Here is a 15,314-nt window from a genome sequence, read left to right as displayed (position 1 = left end):
TGCTTAGCTGCTCTGGGAAGTCTCCAATTCTCTGTTCTTGTCTCCCCAATGACACCAGCAAGCAGTCACCTTTTCGGGCTGCCAAACTGGGCAAAGCGGGATGCATAGCACCAACGGACACACAGTATGACGTCGTTGGACCGGTGGGCCCGAACTCGCCCTCGGAGGCCGTTTCCAGCCGCCGTTCTATGTCTCGAATCTCCAGTCTTTTCTCTCCAGCTTCTCTCCAGCCTTTGTTTGCTTCTCTCTCCACGGGACGCTCGCACATGCCCATCCCATCTCCAGTCATTCAGTCACTCCCCGCTACACCATCTGTTTGATGCGCGACTACCATGTTAAGGTAGCAGTGCAGCTACAATGGCATGAGGGAAGATAAGTGTAAAACAGAGTTTTTGGGATGAGCGATGCCAGCTTAACCCTTGCTTTGTTCGTATTTCAACGACATCATATGCACAGCCAACCTTTACTCAGCCAGCGAAGGTAAGGGAATCGAAAAAAAATACTAGATGATCAGCCACTCCCGCAGCCTCAACCGGCGCCTGGACGCTGCCAAGATCCGGATGCCTCTTGACGGCCCGAATGTCGATGAAACGCATTCAACCGAAGCATTCCGAGCCCTTCATCAACCAACCATTCAATCAACCCCTTCATTTTCTCTCTTTTCACCAAGGTTGTTGCAGCCGCCATTCAGGTTCATTGTATGTGGATGCCTCGTACGACATCGCCTCACGACTCACGTACGCCTGTAGTCAACGTTACCTTTCCCCTCCTCAACCTCCCCAGTATCATGGTCGTTTAGTATTTCAGATCCAAATAATCTTGCAAGATTAGCCAATGAAGCATTCGATCTCGTTCAGAACGCCCTGAATCCTCCGATTGAGCCCGAGAATTTGGATGAGGGATTATGTAACACATTTTTTCAGTCTTCCCATCCTCCACCTTTTCCTCCATTTCATCCACCATGAGACATATCTGGGTCTGGAGACTCCACGAGTCCACGTGAATGTAAAATACGATTCTCCTTTCCTAATTCGTCGCCACGGCCAATCGTACGGGCATATCCACTGATTCTCCAGCCGCCGAATGCAAAGAACCTGAACAGGTAATCCGTCGCAAAGGAGGAAAAACAATTTCGCACGACCCCCAAAATCAATCGCAAGTGTGCAGTTGCGGTGAGTCTTTTAGTCTTTCAGGCAGAAATTCGAGAGAAGAATCATCTTAAATCCTTGCCCGCCTCCTTTGGCCTGTCAGCCCTTCGGACTTACGGTCCGAGTCGGCTTACTTTCAACATATTGGTCGCAAGGGGACCCCCACGACGGTCGGCCCCGTTTCGCCAAGCGGACGATTCTCAATGTTCCCGAGCTTGACCTCCTTGGCCGACGGACGATCACCGATGCCAATGCGATCCCTCCGGCATTGGCGACAGGGGTTGCGAACGATTCCATGTTGGATTCAACCTCCAGTTCGATTCATTTATTTGTCATCTACCACTACCAAGGCCCGTCCTACCAAATGAACTGAGGGAAATCCCCCTAAATCTTAGAAACAAACGCAAATGACAAGACGCCTCCCATGACGCTCTCCCGCAGTCCGCCCAAGAAGCCCACAAGGGCCGGTCAAACACCCTCCGCCTCCCGTATGAACGTCCAATGCTCCTTGGCACTCAAAATTGGATCCAAATAAATCCTCTCCCTCGCCGCAGCACCATCAAAGACATCACGCGCAAATGCTGCCAAATCCTCACCCGACCAGAACATCGTTCGACGTCGACGCAGCCCCCAGACACGCAGCATCTCCATGTGAAGCAACCTCATCCCGCCAATCATCCACTCCGCCTCCTGGACCGTCATCTCGTTCACGGTATCACGGCCCGGCCTGATCCGGACGTAGGCTATGCGGGCGACAGGACTACAGACGATCTGGAATTCACTGATCCACGACCGCTCCAGTTCCGGGTCTGGGCTGATGGGCGCCGGGAGGAAGTTGAAGAACTGAAACGTGAGAAAGAGTACGGTAACACCCCATGGCACGGTCTCGTGCTGCTGCTCAAAGTGGCGTAGGGATGGGTTATTCGCCCACATGATGTTGGCTCGCGCAGCGACGGCTTGTCTTGTAATGGGACCGACACTGCGCAGTTTGCGGTAGTGGTACAAAGTGAGTTGCTGGTAGAGGTCCCGGTGGAACAGACCCAACTCATATCGGACGTTGAATGGTTCGCCGGTGATTGCGCTCCCCTTGTCGAATTCCTCACGGAGGTATGCGAGCATCGCATCGTCTTGTGGTGAGGGCAGATCGGCATCGTGCGGTGGATGTGTTAGCCACTTGCCTTGCTCGAAGTGATGACCAGTGCCGGGGATAGGCACCGGGTTAGCCGGTGCGCTTTCAGAGCTCAGGTCGATTTGAAACCCACCTTCATCTTGAACTTCTACACCTAACATGTTAGTGATGCCTGGTCTGAAGGTCAATGAGTTGAGAGGTTACCGTGGCATACCGAAACGCGGCTTGATGGCCTCCATGACACGCCAGGGGTAGTACACCCAGTGTGAAGGATCAATATTCTGTTCTTCGTCGCCTTTTCCGATTGACTGTTGCCTGATCATCACACATGCTAGAAAGAGCTGAATCAAAGTCTCGTCATTAGAGAGGAGAGAGTAGTCGAAGATGAGGAAGGAAAACTCGTCGCCCCAGTTGAGCGAGGACTCTTGGTCGGACATGTCAGACAGGGCGTCGTCTGCGATATGTGAGAGGATTCTCCAGATATTGGGCTGGTCGTTCGTTATCAGATAAATGGCTATGCATTTTAACACCTGATGAAGCGCAAAGCAGAATGGAACCTCGTGCACCAGTGTTGTCAGATTCATGGCAGTGATTCGGGTGGTATGCCGGTTGATGTCAGGAGTGCCTCGGTCTTGATGCTTCCTGACACGGGATATATCTATATATTGCAACTGTTAAGCTACGGGAAGTCTTCTTCTTGCAAACCTTCTGTGAGCTTCTATTCTCGTGGGACGATTCTTTTGCTTTCGATTATCGAGGTCGGGTTGGAGACGGCTTTGTCTTTCATACTTGAAACCTTCCGCTCCCACTCTTTCGCCTTGAAGAAAGGGAGAAAGGAGTAGCTTTTTGTGCTGAGAGACACGCTTCTGGTTGAAAATAAAACGCGGCTCCGTTATGTTGTTTTGTTTACGTGGTGACCTGTTTGCGAGCCTGTGACGGGCCTTCCCCTTCGACGGAAGTGCGAGGGGACGGATGAAAAAACGAGCAACAGTCGTCGGTAAAACACCGTAGCAAAGGTCTCGAGTGAAAAAGCACATCAAAGGATGCAAACCACCCAAAAGCAAAAGAGTTAAACCCCCCCCCAGGGCCGATTTTGGGGCTACATCTCTGGTGCTCATGCTGGGACTCGAACTCGGGTACTCGCTAAGCCTGTCGTCGAGTAGGCTGGTTGGCGTGATTGTTGACCATTAACCACTCCACCACCCACGCCACAGTTTGACCTGACCCCCGACCTAGAGGGCGCCTGCTGTGCTGGTGACAGGATTGGACTTGGAGGGGTATATGAGGCCTTCTCGTGGCATGTGTGGAAGGTACGCCTGAGCCTACCGCCCTTTGGGGACGGGTCACGGAAGGGAAAGATATGGAATTCAAGAAACATCGCACAGTAACGGAAGGTACAGCCTGGTAGGTAGTACGCCTCGCTCGTTGACCACACCTGCCTTCGTTAACGACAACGTGCCAAATGTGCTGGGAGGCCTTCCACTGGGCTGCTCGTGGATCTGGAAGGTATGCCTTTCCAGCCGGGCTCTCACTTCGCTTTGAAAACAGCTGTTACAAAGGAAAGGCCAACACTCCCGAGACAACACTTCACGCTGGCAAGATAGTCATGAAGTCCTGCTTGGCTTCCTATGAGGAAAAGTTCTCCTATTCTACTACGTTGTAGTGCTACCGTGCTCGTCAAAAATGTGTAGCATTCAACCCTAAGAAATGCAGCAATCGTCTCGCCCAAGATCCCCAAAACCTGATTTGCAATCGCATCTCGGGGCTCATCTCATTCGACAACCTCTGCCTTCTTCTCTGCCCCAAGCAGTTCGCTAAGCTTGTGAAGCTCTCTGCTGGCTTTCTCCGCTTATAATTCTGATAATCTCCCACAGCTCCTTCGTAATGCGTAACCTATCACTAGCGCTGGCCTGCTTCGACAAATGGCGATAGGTAGAGGTTTTTTTTGGAGGAATTCATCGATACCCGAGACTCTGTCTTAGCTCATCATACTTTAAACCCATCAGAGCATAGTAGTGTAGTGAAAGTATGCTTCGATGAGCAAGTCTTGATTTCCCAGCTGGTGTTTATAAGAATGAAGACGAATGACGTCGAAATCGAAATCGACCTCATGTACGATGACAAAGTCATGTTCGAGAAGATAAGACAAACCTAGTTTGATCGTTGGAACTGTCTTAAAGGGAAGCGACACCGCCCAATTAAGCTGATGACCCTGAAAGTCTTCGAATTGCAGGAGATAGGGGTTGCTGACTCACGCCTCTGTCATGGTAGGGTTACAGGGAATATTTCTGAATGCGCGTTCTTCCAAGTGATGGAGAACCCAGAAGATACCGTCATAGTCGTCAGAGAGGCCGCCGCGCTCGTCTCTGTATCTGAGTCGTACGTTGTCGTCCACCTCTTGGTTGTGAATGTCGAGGAGCTCCATCCAGTCCACCAAGGGATTGTCATTTTCGGGAGGAGGCTCGAGCAGCCAACTGAAATTACTCATATCACACTCTTCAAGGCGTAGACCTGAATATCCAACTGGTCAAAAAGTGAAATACTGAAAAAATGGTAGACCTTGCGTTCCAAGGTAAAACGGTGTACTTACCTGTGTGATACAGGGTGGATCTCATCAGATGCCACAGCAGGTGATTCCATGAACGAGGACGAGACAGGGTATCGCGAGGCAGACACTGTCCCTTCAAGAATTCAATGATGAACTCATCGTACTTGCGCTCGCCATCTTCGCCTATGAGGAAAGAAGGCGGATTCTCTTCATGCAGATCCCAGTAGAAGAACCAGAAGGCATCCTTCCAATTGATTGTGATGGGTTCCATGATGGCCGTCTGGTGTGGATGGGGTTTGCTGTGATGGAGGGAAGAAAAGTCACCGCCGGGTAAGGGGGCTAAATAGACTGCGGTGTGAAGATGCTGCCTGTCTCTTGAGCCCTGCCTACACATGAGAAGGAAGGTATGGAGCAGTTGGCATGCACAAGTTAAGAAAGTGAAGGGTGGATGGAACAAAAGAAGGTGGACCGAGCAAGCCACTGTCTGGTATCAGGCACCTCAGGCAGGCGCACTTCATTCTGAAAGTCCATTGTAGTTTCCCCCTGAATCGCCAATTTCCATGCTGATGCCTTCCGAGTCACCGAACCAGTCACTTTGCTGTATTATCACTGGACTTGGAACACATTGCCTCAATCGTCGTTTGAAATCCCTTCTGAAAATGATACAGTGATAGCTGCCTGGGTGCATCTGTGGTATGGCAAACGCTATCAACCCGAACTAGCGAAGTACTCGTCCACAAGGTAGAGCGAGCCGTTGTATTGAGTCAAGGCTACGCTAACCTCCGCCAGAAGCCAGCTCAAGAAGATACTTGATGTTGGGTGTATCAAAATTCATCATGTCTTCGTCGACTCCTGGTATTTGTTGTGCATCAAGTCCCAAATCCAATATCTGTTCACTTCCTAATTCGAGTCCTGGGAACGTCGGGGAGTCTGAAGACGCCGGTATTTTCGGACTTGGGATAGAAAGATTTGATTCGCGGCACATCTCCCCGTAGTCAATCATCGACCAGAGGGCCCTTTCCCACTCTGGATCCATGCCTGATTTCAGCTGCGAGTCAAGAAGTGAGTTGAAAAGATAGGCGTTCGCATTGAAAGATAGCAGCCGGCGGTGCTGTGCCACTGTTAGCTCATATGCGTCAACACAGTGAGCAGTTGGGAACTTGCAATTTTGAACGCATGATCCCAAAACTTTGCCATTCCTTCAAGTATGGATATGCTGTCTTGGGTAGCACTCGACAGTTCCGAGTGACGCTGGCTGTCGGTATCCTTCTCGGCGTGCATGTGAAGCGAGAGAATGCTGCCAGCTAGGCACGCCGAATATGCGTAGAACGACGCACCCAGGTGGCACCCTACTTCTTCGGCGTCGTGCAGCAACTTGACCAGATCTCGAGAATGTTCGTAGCTTTTCTGTGAGGCGAGGCGCATGAAGCTTGATGGAACTTGACATTTGACCTTTCGTACTTGCTCGCGCACAAGGAACGGGTGGTAGAGAAGGCAGTAGCAAACATGGAATACTGTACGTGCAAATATGACATGACCCATGGCGGGGTGGTCTATGATACCGTCATCAAGCCTATAAGTATCGACATCACTCTTGATGGGATGCTGATCGACTTGGAGACGCGACTCGACGAGGAGAAGGAGTGATGTGATTGATGCAAACTCTGACTTGGAGTCCCAAGGGGGAGTCTCATCGGTATTGCGGTCGTGAAGAAGCCTTCGAGTGCAGCGAGCAAGTGCGGATGATGCCAAGATGGCGACTGGGAATCCACTTTCAACACCGACCTCAGTGCTCCAATCGAGAAGCTTACGGAGCGTAACGTTCTGGCCCCACCCGCCAGAACGAAACGTCAGCTCATCGCAAGGTAGTCGTACGTGGCAGTCCTCGTCTGAGATGGCGAAGTGTCTGTGTTGGCCGAGGGAAACTAGCTTATCGAGAAGGTAGATCGACCAGAAAGATCGCCTTCTCTCTTCTTGCTCGACCAGAGGAAGAGTTTCACCAGGCTCCTTCATCAGTTGGAGGTCCTGAGCTATCCGAATCGCCATCCCAATCTTGAGCCACGCGGAGCTGGTTCGGCCGGCTGGACAAAGGTTTTAGCACCAAACAAGACCTGTGAGTTGAGACACTTACCAGTAAAGTCAATGACAGCCAGAATGTTGGTGGCTTGGGCAACCTCGAGGTTGCAGGAATCCTCCGCCGTCATGTGGTCGCCCAAAACAGACAACCAGGCCTCTCTTGCATATGAATGAATGGCATCTGATCTGTTGTCTCGATAGTATTCGTGTTCTGAGAACCTCAAAGAAGATGCTAAAACTGCCAGTAACACGCATTTGGAAAGCTGGCCGTCTGCGAGTTTCTGCCGGAAGCTTCCTTCATGAAAGTAAGAGTATGGTTGGTTGTGGCACCACTGAAAGAAAGTGTCGACCAGCGACTGTGTTACGGAGTCTGGTGGAAATGTATTGAAGGTTCTTCAATGCGACGTAAGTCATTTGTAGTCTGTATTCTGTAGAAGTCCAGGGCATCACTTACTGGGACTGTGAGCTGCCCGAGCGCCAAGTTGTTGGGACATTAGGCGATGACAGGTTGATCACATCAGGCATGCCGCCAACATTTTCGTGTTCATCCAAGTGGAATTGAGGCTGATCTTCAACAGGATTGTGGTCTTCCATAGTCAGATTGACCTCATCAAAGGCGGCAGAACTAAGCTGTATTAGCACAACAGTTCTGAGTTTTACCTTTGATCACCCAGATGAAAACATACCTGAATTCTTGAGTTTCGCGATCGCTCAGCTGTGCCAATTTGCTTTCAATCATAGAAATTCTCTGTAAAAGATCCGTCTAGACAGCACCGTATCGTTAGTCTACTAGTCTCTTGAGGCCAGGTAATTGTCATATCACTAACGTCCTTGGTCAATCCGAGAAGTAATGCAGTCGAGTTCCCAGAAAGAGACGTCGAGACTGCCGAGTAGGGCTCATATTGGCATCGCTGCATCACCCGTCGACAGTTGATACACCTTGGCCGATCCCCGGAACATTTGATCTTCTTCTGTCTAAGAATGACCATCGTATTAGCCTCTTACTTTCTGCGCGTCGTGACCTCCGCTGGGATTTCCACCAAAGAAGGGATGAAGGGCTGGGATCTCTACCGGCAACTTGTACAGGCCTGGCGGATGCGTTTGATGCCTGCGGTGGTTGGTGGTGACCTCGACTCTGGCCTCGACTCTGGCCTCGCTGTGAGCGGTTCCGTGGGTTCCGCCATGGTGCTGTTGCGAATGGTTCTCGGTCAAGGGGGAATGATGTAATGTAGGCAGTTGCTGAGGCTCCAGACGCGGTCGTCCGCCTCCCAAGTGAAGTGACTGGTGGACAATGATATGGGGTAATGCTGAGCCGTAATGCGGGGTAACCGGGGTTTATGTATGTGGACGTGGGGCATCAACGGCCCGCAGCAGCGCAGTGGGTTCACGTTCATTGTCTTCTCCATTCTTTTTAATCGGGATGAGCTGATTTGCTTCCGGTTGCACTTGGTTTCGAGCTGCATGAAAGGGGCTCAAAAGTATTTATTGCTTTCACAGGTTCTGCTGGATTCTCTGAACTACTCAGACTCCTTAAACTACCCAATTTGACATAACTTCCCCACCCCGAGCCGGAATCCGACAGTTAGATCTTTGCCCGTGGGGCCCGAGTCAAGTATGAATCCCAATCGACCTTGCGCTTCTGCTGGAATTCTAATATCCCGTGAATGGCATCAGATCCAGGCGCCATCATCGACGTGAAAAGCTTTGAAATTCCATTCTGTTGCTCCGGCGCTCCCGCATGTCTCCAACTTAACTTTACCAATTCCTTCGACATGCTTGAACCTCCTGGTGACGAGTGTCGAAGTTGTGCTAGAAGGGTCTTCGTTATCGCGTCCAGCTCTGAAGTCGTCTCTGCAATCATCGAGATGGCACCCGCAGACTTCAGCTCGGGAGCCGTTAGAGATCGTGCTGTGAGCATAGCTTCCCTCGAGAGTCCAAACCCCCATTCTCTGATGACGTATTTCGAAATCACGGCAGGACACATACCAAGCTTGGCCTCTGACAATGTGAAGGTTGCCGAGCTGATGGAGATCCTGATATCGCAAGCAAATGCTAACCCAATGCCACCGCCGAAAGCAGGTCCTTGAATACAGGCGATCGTGACCTTGGGAGAGTTGTCGATGAGTTCGAACAAGTCTGTCAATGCCTGGAACAGCTTCGAACTCGCGTCGCCGCCCCAACCGACTGCCTGTGCGGCTTGGCTCAGGTCCATCCCGGTGCAGAAAAACTTGCCATTTGCGCTGATAAGAATGCGGGAGATGGAGGGATCTTTCTCGAATGACTTGAATGTCCCGATGATCTCGGATATCATCGGAAACGTGAGAGTATTTCCGTTTCGAGGCTTGTTGAGGACAATGTTGCCGCTCGCCCCCGCCCGCCGAACAACAATGTTGTCAGACTGCTCCAGAACAGACCACTCGAAAGCTTGTTTTGGCTGGTCAGCAAGCTTCGGTGAAGATGCTCTAGTCGATGGGCTCTTGGATTTGCTGGCAAGAGCCGCTCCAGCTCGGCTATCGTTCGGTTTCGCCAGCGCCTGAGAGATCCAAACTCCAATGTCAACTACTTGCTGGAGGTCTACACCGGTATCGATCCCAGCTTGTTGAAACAAGTATACGACATCTTCCGTGGCCACATTCCCCTTGGCTCCTGGCGCAAAAGGGCAACCGCCTAGGCCTCCAACGCTGCTATCAAAGGTTCGCAGACCGCATTCGTACGCCGTCCATACATTGGCTAGAGCTTGCCCGTACGTGTCGTGAAAGTGGCCGGCCAAGTTCCCGGTGGGTATGTTTTGACTCTTGAGATATTCGAGGAGTCTCCAAACGTCTGGTGGTGTTCCAACACCCAAAGTATCTCCAAGGCTGACTTCGTAGCAGCCAATATCGAGCAAGCTTCGCACAGCCCGGGAGACTGCAGGCAAGGGGGTAGGGCCGTCGAAGGGGTCGGCAAAGATGCAAGAAACGTACCTACCAGGAAGGAAATAAAGTTAGCTAACTGTCTCAAGAGGCTGAAAGGCCGGTAACGAGCACAGAACAAACACGGACTTACCCCCTCACGACCACCCCGGCTGCCCTGGCCTCGGCCGCCACCTGCTTGGCACGCTCCAAGCTCTCAGCAACAGTGCAATTGATGTTCGCCCGGCTGAATCCTTCTGTTGCGCTAACGAAAACCGCCACTTCCCTGACATCATGTTCAAGGGCGATGCGTAGCCCTTTGATATTCGGAACCAAGACTGGCAGACGTAGTGTCGCGCTGGATTGCTGCCACTTCCTCACGATAGGGGCGGTCAGTATTTTGCGACAATCTGCAAGTTGCGGTATAGCTTTCGGTGAAACGACAGAGGTGATTTCAATATTCCGGAGCCCTGCACTCTGAAGTCTCTGGATGAGTTCTAGCTTCGTCGAAGTATCCACGACCGTCTTGATATTCTGAAGGCCGTCACGAGGCCCAACCTCGACGATTCGAACAGCCTTAGAGCCCATGTTGAGTTGGATGTTTCTAGAACCCCAATTAGTAAACGGAGAATATAGAAATTACAGTGATAGGAATACAACACCAGCAGTGCATATCAATCCCATCCAGGAGTGCTCCCGTCGGCTTCGCAGCTCGGCCCCGGACCGGGTGGGTCCAGATACGTACCTAAATGCCACCTCGGCTGGAAATCTGGGGTACGCCAGGAATCCGGACCGGCCGGCTAAGGTTGGGTACCTGACTTCTACCCAAAATGCCCAATTGGATAACTCAGGATTGTCATCTTCCGATTGCCCTAGTCCCCTTTCCTTGGCACTAGATCCACTCTTTCGCAGTCTAGCTTCAGGACGCCTTTACCTCGTATCACGGGTTCCTAACTGAACGGCCTTAGAGGAGGAAGACCGCATTTGGTCAATCTGGAAAAGGTGGCATTGGACCTGATGTTGTGAATCCACGTCAAGTCAAGCAAGCCCTGGGCAAGATGTAATCTGCAATTGTCCCTGGCAAAAGCGATGCAGCTATCTTTAGTATTTTAGTGAGGGAGAATGTATTGAATTTGAAAAAACAAAGGATTCAGGAAACGGGTGATCAATTACATAAAATTGGAACTAAAAACAATCAAATTCTCGCCAGGAAGCGATGCGATTCTGCACTCTTCTGGCCAGACAATCCCACAATCTCCAAACACATCCCGAGAACGTCACGAGTGTCCCTCGGGTCAATGATGCCATCATCGATAAGCATCGAGCTGGTTGCATAGCTGGTCGAATCCCTGTACGCATCCTCCCGCAGCTGCGCAGCCTGCGCTTTGATCTCTTCTGGCGAGAGCTTGCTTCCGCCATTTGACTTGGTTCTGATGGTTTCCACGACACCTGCGAGCTGGTCTGGGCCCATGACGCTGCACCGCCCCGTCGGCCATGTGAAGAGGAACCTTGGGCGGTATGACCGGCCGCACATGGCATAGTTGCCGGCTCCATAAGATGCTCCGAGGATGATGCTAATGTGAGGGACCGTTGAGCAGCTTACGGCGGACACTAGTTGGGCACCTGCTTTGATGATTCCGGAGTGTTCTGCTTTGGTGCCTACCATGAAGCCAGTGACATTGTGGAGGAAGATGATTGGCATGTTTCTAAAGCCGAGTTAGCTAGAAGGAGCTGCTTAGGGTTGAGAGGCCTACTCTTGGTTGCAAAGACGAATGAACTGTGCGGCTTTCAAGGCTTCGTGTGGATGGATCACAGGAGTCTGGTTCGCCACAATGCCAGTACGGAACCCTTCATCAAAAACATATCAGCAAAATTGTTCACGGAGTTATTTCGGGCGACGCATAGCTTCTTACCGAGGATGTCCGCCCAAGCCGTCAACATATTCGCTCCGTAGCTTGGCTTGAAGATGGACATTCTGGAGTCATCAACAAGTCGCAGCAACACCTCGCGCATATCGAATGGTTTCCGAATATCGGTGTTCACGAGATATAGGAGGTCGTCGATGGAATATCGAGGAGGTACAGGATCCGACGTGTTGCTGAGTAGACGACTGGGCTCCGGAGTTCGAAGTGTTGCAACCCATTCGCGAGCTTTCTGAATAGCATCAAACCTGTCACGGTGTCAGAATCATAAAGACCAAAGAACAATCGGGAGCATCATACTCATCCACGGCAATCTGGTCAGCCAGTCCAGTGGTTGATGCATGGATCCTGGCCCCGCCCAGCTCTTCGGCAGTGACCACCTCGGAGGTGGCCATCTTCACAAGTGGAGGACCTCCCAGAAACACTTGGGCTTGATTCTCGACAAAAATGGTGTAATCAGAAAGCGCGGGATGATAAGCGCCTCCAGCAGTTGAGGAACCAAAGACGATGGCACACGACGGTTTGCCCTGTTGAGATCGTATCGCTAGATCGCGGAAGAGCTGGCCACCTTTATGGAAGACTCGGAACTGTTGTGGTAGGAAGACACCGGCCTTTGACAGTCAGGACAGTTTCCTCTCATTTTTAGGGGGCATTATCACCGACTGAACTAGAGAAATGAGTGGCAAATCATTCTCAAATCCTATTTCGAGTATGCGGTTGACTTTGAGGACTGGTTGAGGTTAAGAGTCTGATATCAAATGAAATGGAGGAGAAAGGCGTACCTGTCATCTCATTCCAAGCTCCACCACTCTGCGTGGGGATGTGAGACATGAGGAGGCATGGCCGTTGACTTGTACCATGTCAAAGATGGATCGCCATCGCGTTCTCGAAGCAAACTCACCTAACAAGGCCGATGCCTGCAATGATATTTGCGCAGGAATTAGACCCCGAGATCTTGAATCCCGCAAAGCATCCCAACTCAAGAAACGGCGAGTCGGCATCTAGCAGTAATGCAATCCTGTCTCGTGCTTCATCGGACCGTGGTGGTTAGCTCAACTGTTTTCAAGTGTTACCTCAGAAGACAACTTACGTAGCAATTGGTGTCTCGTTTGGTGTCTTGTTGTGGAAGCTTCATCTCCTTCCGATGACACCTCTTTCAGATAATTGTCAAATTCTTGCAGAACTGGCTCCCATGCTCGACGGTTCGCTCGGAAGTTGGATGCAGTGATGTCAACCATCGACTTCTCAACGGGGAAAAGTTGCTCAATCATGTTCATCAATTCGGAAAGCAGTGAAGTGGTGCGTGTGAAGCAGACTCAATCGCTTCTTGGTCGTGAGTGACTCGGTAGAAGTATTGGGATTCTGAGTATGGGTCGGGGCACTGGCGCGCTCCCGGACCGGTCCCCGCGTGCCCCTCGGGCCCCGGTTGGCCCACCTCGACGTCGGCTATCAGACATCCGGAGAACAGTATTTATGACTTATGGCATGTTAGTTGATCTTCAAACACCAAACTCAGAATCAGCCTTGTGTTATTGGTCGTCTATTCTGCCCACCGTTTTCAACACCAAGTACCTTACTACCCGCAATCATGAGTCCTTCAGTGGATGCATCGCTCTCTCTTGTTCATGGACCGACCTCGCCGCCTCTCATTATTAAGCCACTTGGATCTCTTATCGAAGAACAATCGAAGAAGCATGGGGACCGCCCTGCCGTCATTGTCCCCTGGCAATCTACACGGCTCACTTATCGGGAGCTCGCAGACCGCAGCAAGGTCATAGCCAAAGCAATCCTCGAGGTCGGACTTCACCATGGAGACCGTGTGGGAATCATCGCGGGAAATTGCTATCAGTACATTGAGCTTTTCCTTGGTGCTGCCCGCATTGGATGTCCCTACGTCGTTTTCAACAATACCTACTCACCCGACGAGTTGAAAAATGCTCTGTTGGCTAGTGGTAAGCAGAACGAATCTACTTAAAATGGTGCCTCGATTAATCCTTTCACAATACAAAAGGCTGCAAACTCCTCTTGATGTCGCCTCAAATAGGGACAAAGTCGCTGTCGCCGCATCTAGATACGCTCTTGAGTCTTGACAAAGGACAGTCTCCGCTCAAGCAAATTGTCTACCTGCAAAAGTTCGAGCAAGCCCCTCAGGGTAGCATGCTCGAATCTTACAATTCCTTCTTCAACCGCGGACAGTCGATTTTCATGAACGATTCTGTCTTGAGACGAGCAGCCCGCAAGGTTCGCCCTTCGGATGTACTGAACCTGCAGTTCACTTCCGGTAAGTTGAGCTATGATTTCGCTTTCGTTCTGGGCTCAACGTCTTCTAGGAACTACGGGTCGCCCGAAAGCCGCCACTCTCACCCATATGTAAGATACTCAGGCAAGGTTTGACTGCGGAGAATCAAGCTGATCATTTGCTTAGCAACTTGATGAACGATGCACAGTTCGTGGGGGATGCCATGCGTCTAACCGAGACAGACGTAGTGTGTTGCCCCCCACCCCTGTTCCATTGCTTTGGTCTCATCATGGGATTTCTGGCTTCCTTCTGTCACGGCAGCTCCATTGTGTTTCCCTCTGACAACTTCAATGCCGAGGCAACACTGTCCGCCGTGGTAAGTGAGAAGGCCACAGCCCTGCTCGGAGTGCCAAGTATGTTTCTTGCCGAATTAGAGGCGCTCCAGAAGTCGGGGTCTTCAATCAACACCGTCCGGACAGGCCTCATGGCAGGCTCGCCTGTACCAGCCTCGTTGATGACCGATGTACGCGAAAAGATGCACATCGAGGGCATTCTGATCGCCTATGGAATGACGGAGACAAGCCCAGTCACATTCATCACGTCCCTTGAAGATTCTCACGAGAAAAGAGTTGCCTCCGTGGGCAAGGCCCTTCCTCACACTGCGGCTAAAGTGGTAGATGCTCAGGGAGCCATTGTGCCACGTGGGACTCGAGGAGAACTGTGCACCAGTGGTTTCGCATTACAGAAAGGTTACTGGAAAGATCAAGAGAGGACAAAGGAAGTGATGAAGCTCGACGACCAGGGAGTGGTGTGGATGCACACAGGCGACGAAGGATTAATCGACAACGATGGTTACGCGCAAATCACCGGACGCATCAAGGACTTGATTATTCGAGGTAATTTTCACAGTATGGATCAGAAGCCTTCAACTAACCATCAGACAGGTGGCGAAAATATCTCCCCGACTGAGATTGAGGATAGATTGCTAAGCCATCCAGCCGTTTCTGAGGCTTGTGTCGTTGGTCTCCAGGACAAGAGATACGGCGAGGTTGTCGCAAGCTTTCTCCAGACCGCGACGGGCACTGTGAAGCTTACTGATGCGGAAGTCAAGGCTTGGGTGACGGAGAAGCTGGGACGGCACAAGGCACCTGAGCATGTGTTCTGGATCGGGCACCCCGAAGTTGGAAGCAGCCTGCCCAAGACCGGGAGTGGGAAGTATCAGAAGCATCTTGTTAGAGATTTGGGAGACGCGCTGCTTAACAAGTCAGCGAGACAGGCAAAGCTGTAGAATTAGCCACTTTTAGTTACATCGTCACTCCACTTGCGGAAAGTCACTATGATTTGGATCTTTCATAAATAAG

At 51.2% G+C, this 15,314-nt stretch overlaps 6 protein-coding genes across 6 annotated transcripts; 1 reads left to right on the top strand and 5 right to left on the bottom strand.

The window, feature by feature from the left end:
- Window positions 1-1,616: 1,616 nt before the first annotated feature.
- Window positions 1,617-2,714, bottom strand: BDP55DRAFT_627902 (uncharacterized protein; the record flags this gene model as incomplete). The annotated part of the gene is made up of 2 exons (XM_060571820.1): window positions 1,617-2,431; window positions 2,492-2,714. 2 exons carry the CDS (start codon window positions 2,712-2,714, stop codon window positions 1,617-1,619), a joined length of 1,038 nt encoding a protein of 345 aa, XP_060433898.1.
- A 1,814-nt stretch (window positions 2,715-4,528) lies between these two features.
- BDP55DRAFT_724780 (uncharacterized protein) lies at window positions 4,529-5,096 on the bottom strand (the record flags this gene model as incomplete). Its single annotated transcript, XM_060578930.1, has 2 exons — window positions 4,529-4,788; window positions 4,868-5,096. 2 exons carry the CDS (start codon window positions 5,094-5,096, stop codon window positions 4,529-4,531), a joined length of 489 nt encoding a protein of 162 aa, XP_060433897.1.
- Window positions 5,097-5,409: 313 nt separating this feature from the next.
- On the bottom strand, window positions 5,410-8,186 carry BDP55DRAFT_341591 (fungal-specific transcription factor domain-containing protein). Its single transcript, XM_060566927.1, has 7 exons — window positions 7,973-8,186; window positions 7,729-7,876; window positions 7,588-7,664; window positions 7,356-7,526; window positions 6,957-7,294; window positions 5,990-6,906; window positions 5,410-5,936 (listed from the first exon to the last, which is right to left on the bottom strand). Exons 1-7 carry the CDS (start codon window positions 8,083-8,085, stop codon window positions 5,601-5,603), a joined length of 2,100 nt encoding a protein of 699 aa, XP_060433896.1. The 5' UTR covers window positions 8,086-8,186; the 3' UTR covers window positions 5,410-5,600.
- A 103-nt stretch (window positions 8,187-8,289) lies between these two features.
- On the bottom strand, window positions 8,290-10,459 carry BDP55DRAFT_649931 (uncharacterized protein). Its single transcript, XM_060573946.1, has 2 exons — window positions 9,947-10,459; window positions 8,290-9,864 (listed from the first exon to the last, which is right to left on the bottom strand). The coding sequence occupies exons 1-2, from the start codon at window positions 10,378-10,380 to the stop codon at window positions 8,484-8,486; spliced, it is 1,815 nt and encodes a 604-aa protein (XP_060433895.1). The 5' UTR covers window positions 10,381-10,459; the 3' UTR covers window positions 8,290-8,483.
- A 207-nt stretch (window positions 10,460-10,666) lies between these two features.
- Window positions 10,667-13,035, bottom strand: BDP55DRAFT_341543 (carboxyl transferase). The gene is made up of 8 exons (XM_060566926.1): window positions 12,805-13,035; window positions 12,616-12,742; window positions 12,497-12,564; window positions 12,374-12,444; window positions 12,015-12,325; window positions 11,706-11,962; window positions 11,547-11,640; window positions 10,667-11,498 (listed from the first exon to the last, which is right to left on the bottom strand). The coding sequence occupies exons 1-8, from the start codon at window positions 12,989-12,991 to the stop codon at window positions 10,988-10,990; spliced, it is 1,626 nt and encodes a 541-aa protein (XP_060433894.1). The 5' UTR covers window positions 12,992-13,035; the 3' UTR covers window positions 10,667-10,987.
- A 179-nt stretch (window positions 13,036-13,214) lies between these two features.
- Window positions 13,215-15,289, top strand: BDP55DRAFT_649925 (4-coumarate-CoA ligase). Its single transcript, XM_060573945.1, has 5 exons — window positions 13,215-13,666; window positions 13,726-13,995; window positions 14,045-14,084; window positions 14,140-14,849; window positions 14,898-15,289. The coding sequence occupies exons 1-5, from the start codon at window positions 13,303-13,305 to the stop codon at window positions 15,239-15,241; spliced, it is 1,728 nt and encodes a 575-aa protein (XP_060433893.1). The 5' UTR covers window positions 13,215-13,302; the 3' UTR covers window positions 15,242-15,289.
- Window positions 15,290-15,314: the final 25 nt, after the last annotated feature.

This window comes from Colletotrichum godetiae (genome assembly GCF_030913485.1).
Source record: "Colletotrichum godetiae strain CBS 193.32 chromosome Unknown BDP55scaffold_6, whole genome shotgun sequence".
Lineage (NCBI taxonomy): Eukaryota > Fungi > Ascomycota > Sordariomycetes > Glomerellales > Glomerellaceae > Colletotrichum > Colletotrichum godetiae.
This window is presented reverse-complemented; position numbering and strand designations above follow the sequence as displayed.

Bases quoted from the DNA above. Each gene is read 5' to 3' on its own strand.
- BDP55DRAFT_341591 (XM_060566927.1), bottom strand. From the start codon at position 8,085: ATGGCGGAACCCACGGAACCGCTCACAGCGAGGCCAGAGTCGAGGCCA. The intron at 7,295-7,355 runs GTAAGTGATGCC...GTCGCATTGAAG, and splicing joins TCGGGCAGCTCACAGTCCCA to AACCTTCAATACATTTCCAC. The intron at 5,937-5,989 runs GCAAGTTCCCAA...ACAGTGGCACAG, and splicing joins GGGATCATGCGTTCAAAATT to CACCGCCGGCTGCTATCTTT.
- BDP55DRAFT_649931 (XM_060573946.1), bottom strand. From the start codon at position 10,380: ATGGGCTCTAAGGCTGTTCGAATCGTCGAGGTTGGGCCTCGTGACGGC. The intron at 9,865-9,946 runs GTAAGTCCGTGT...CCTTCCTGGTAG, and splicing joins GCCGGGGTGGTCGTGAGGGG to GTACGTTTCTTGCATCTTTG.
- BDP55DRAFT_341543 (XM_060566926.1), bottom strand. From the start codon at position 12,991: ATGAACATGATTGAGCAACTTTTCCCCGTTGAGAAGTCGATGGTTGAC. The intron at 12,565-12,615 runs GTGAGTTTGCTT...ACATGGTACAAG, and splicing joins GCAGGCATCGGCCTTGTTAG to TCAACGGCCATGCCTCCTCA. The intron at 11,963-12,014 runs GTATGATGCTCC...ACACCGTGACAG, and splicing joins GACCAGATTGCCGTGGATGA to GTTTGATGCTATTCAGAAAG.
- BDP55DRAFT_649925 (XM_060573945.1), top strand. From the start codon at position 13,303: ATGAGTCCTTCAGTGGATGCATCGCTCTCTCTTGTTCATGGACCGACC. The intron at 13,667-13,725 runs GTAAGCAGAACG...ACAATACAAAAG, and splicing joins AAATGCTCTGTTGGCTAGTG to GCTGCAAACTCCTCTTGATG. The intron at 14,085-14,139 runs GTAAGATACTCA...TCATTTGCTTAG, and splicing joins GCCGCCACTCTCACCCATAT to CAACTTGATGAACGATGCAC.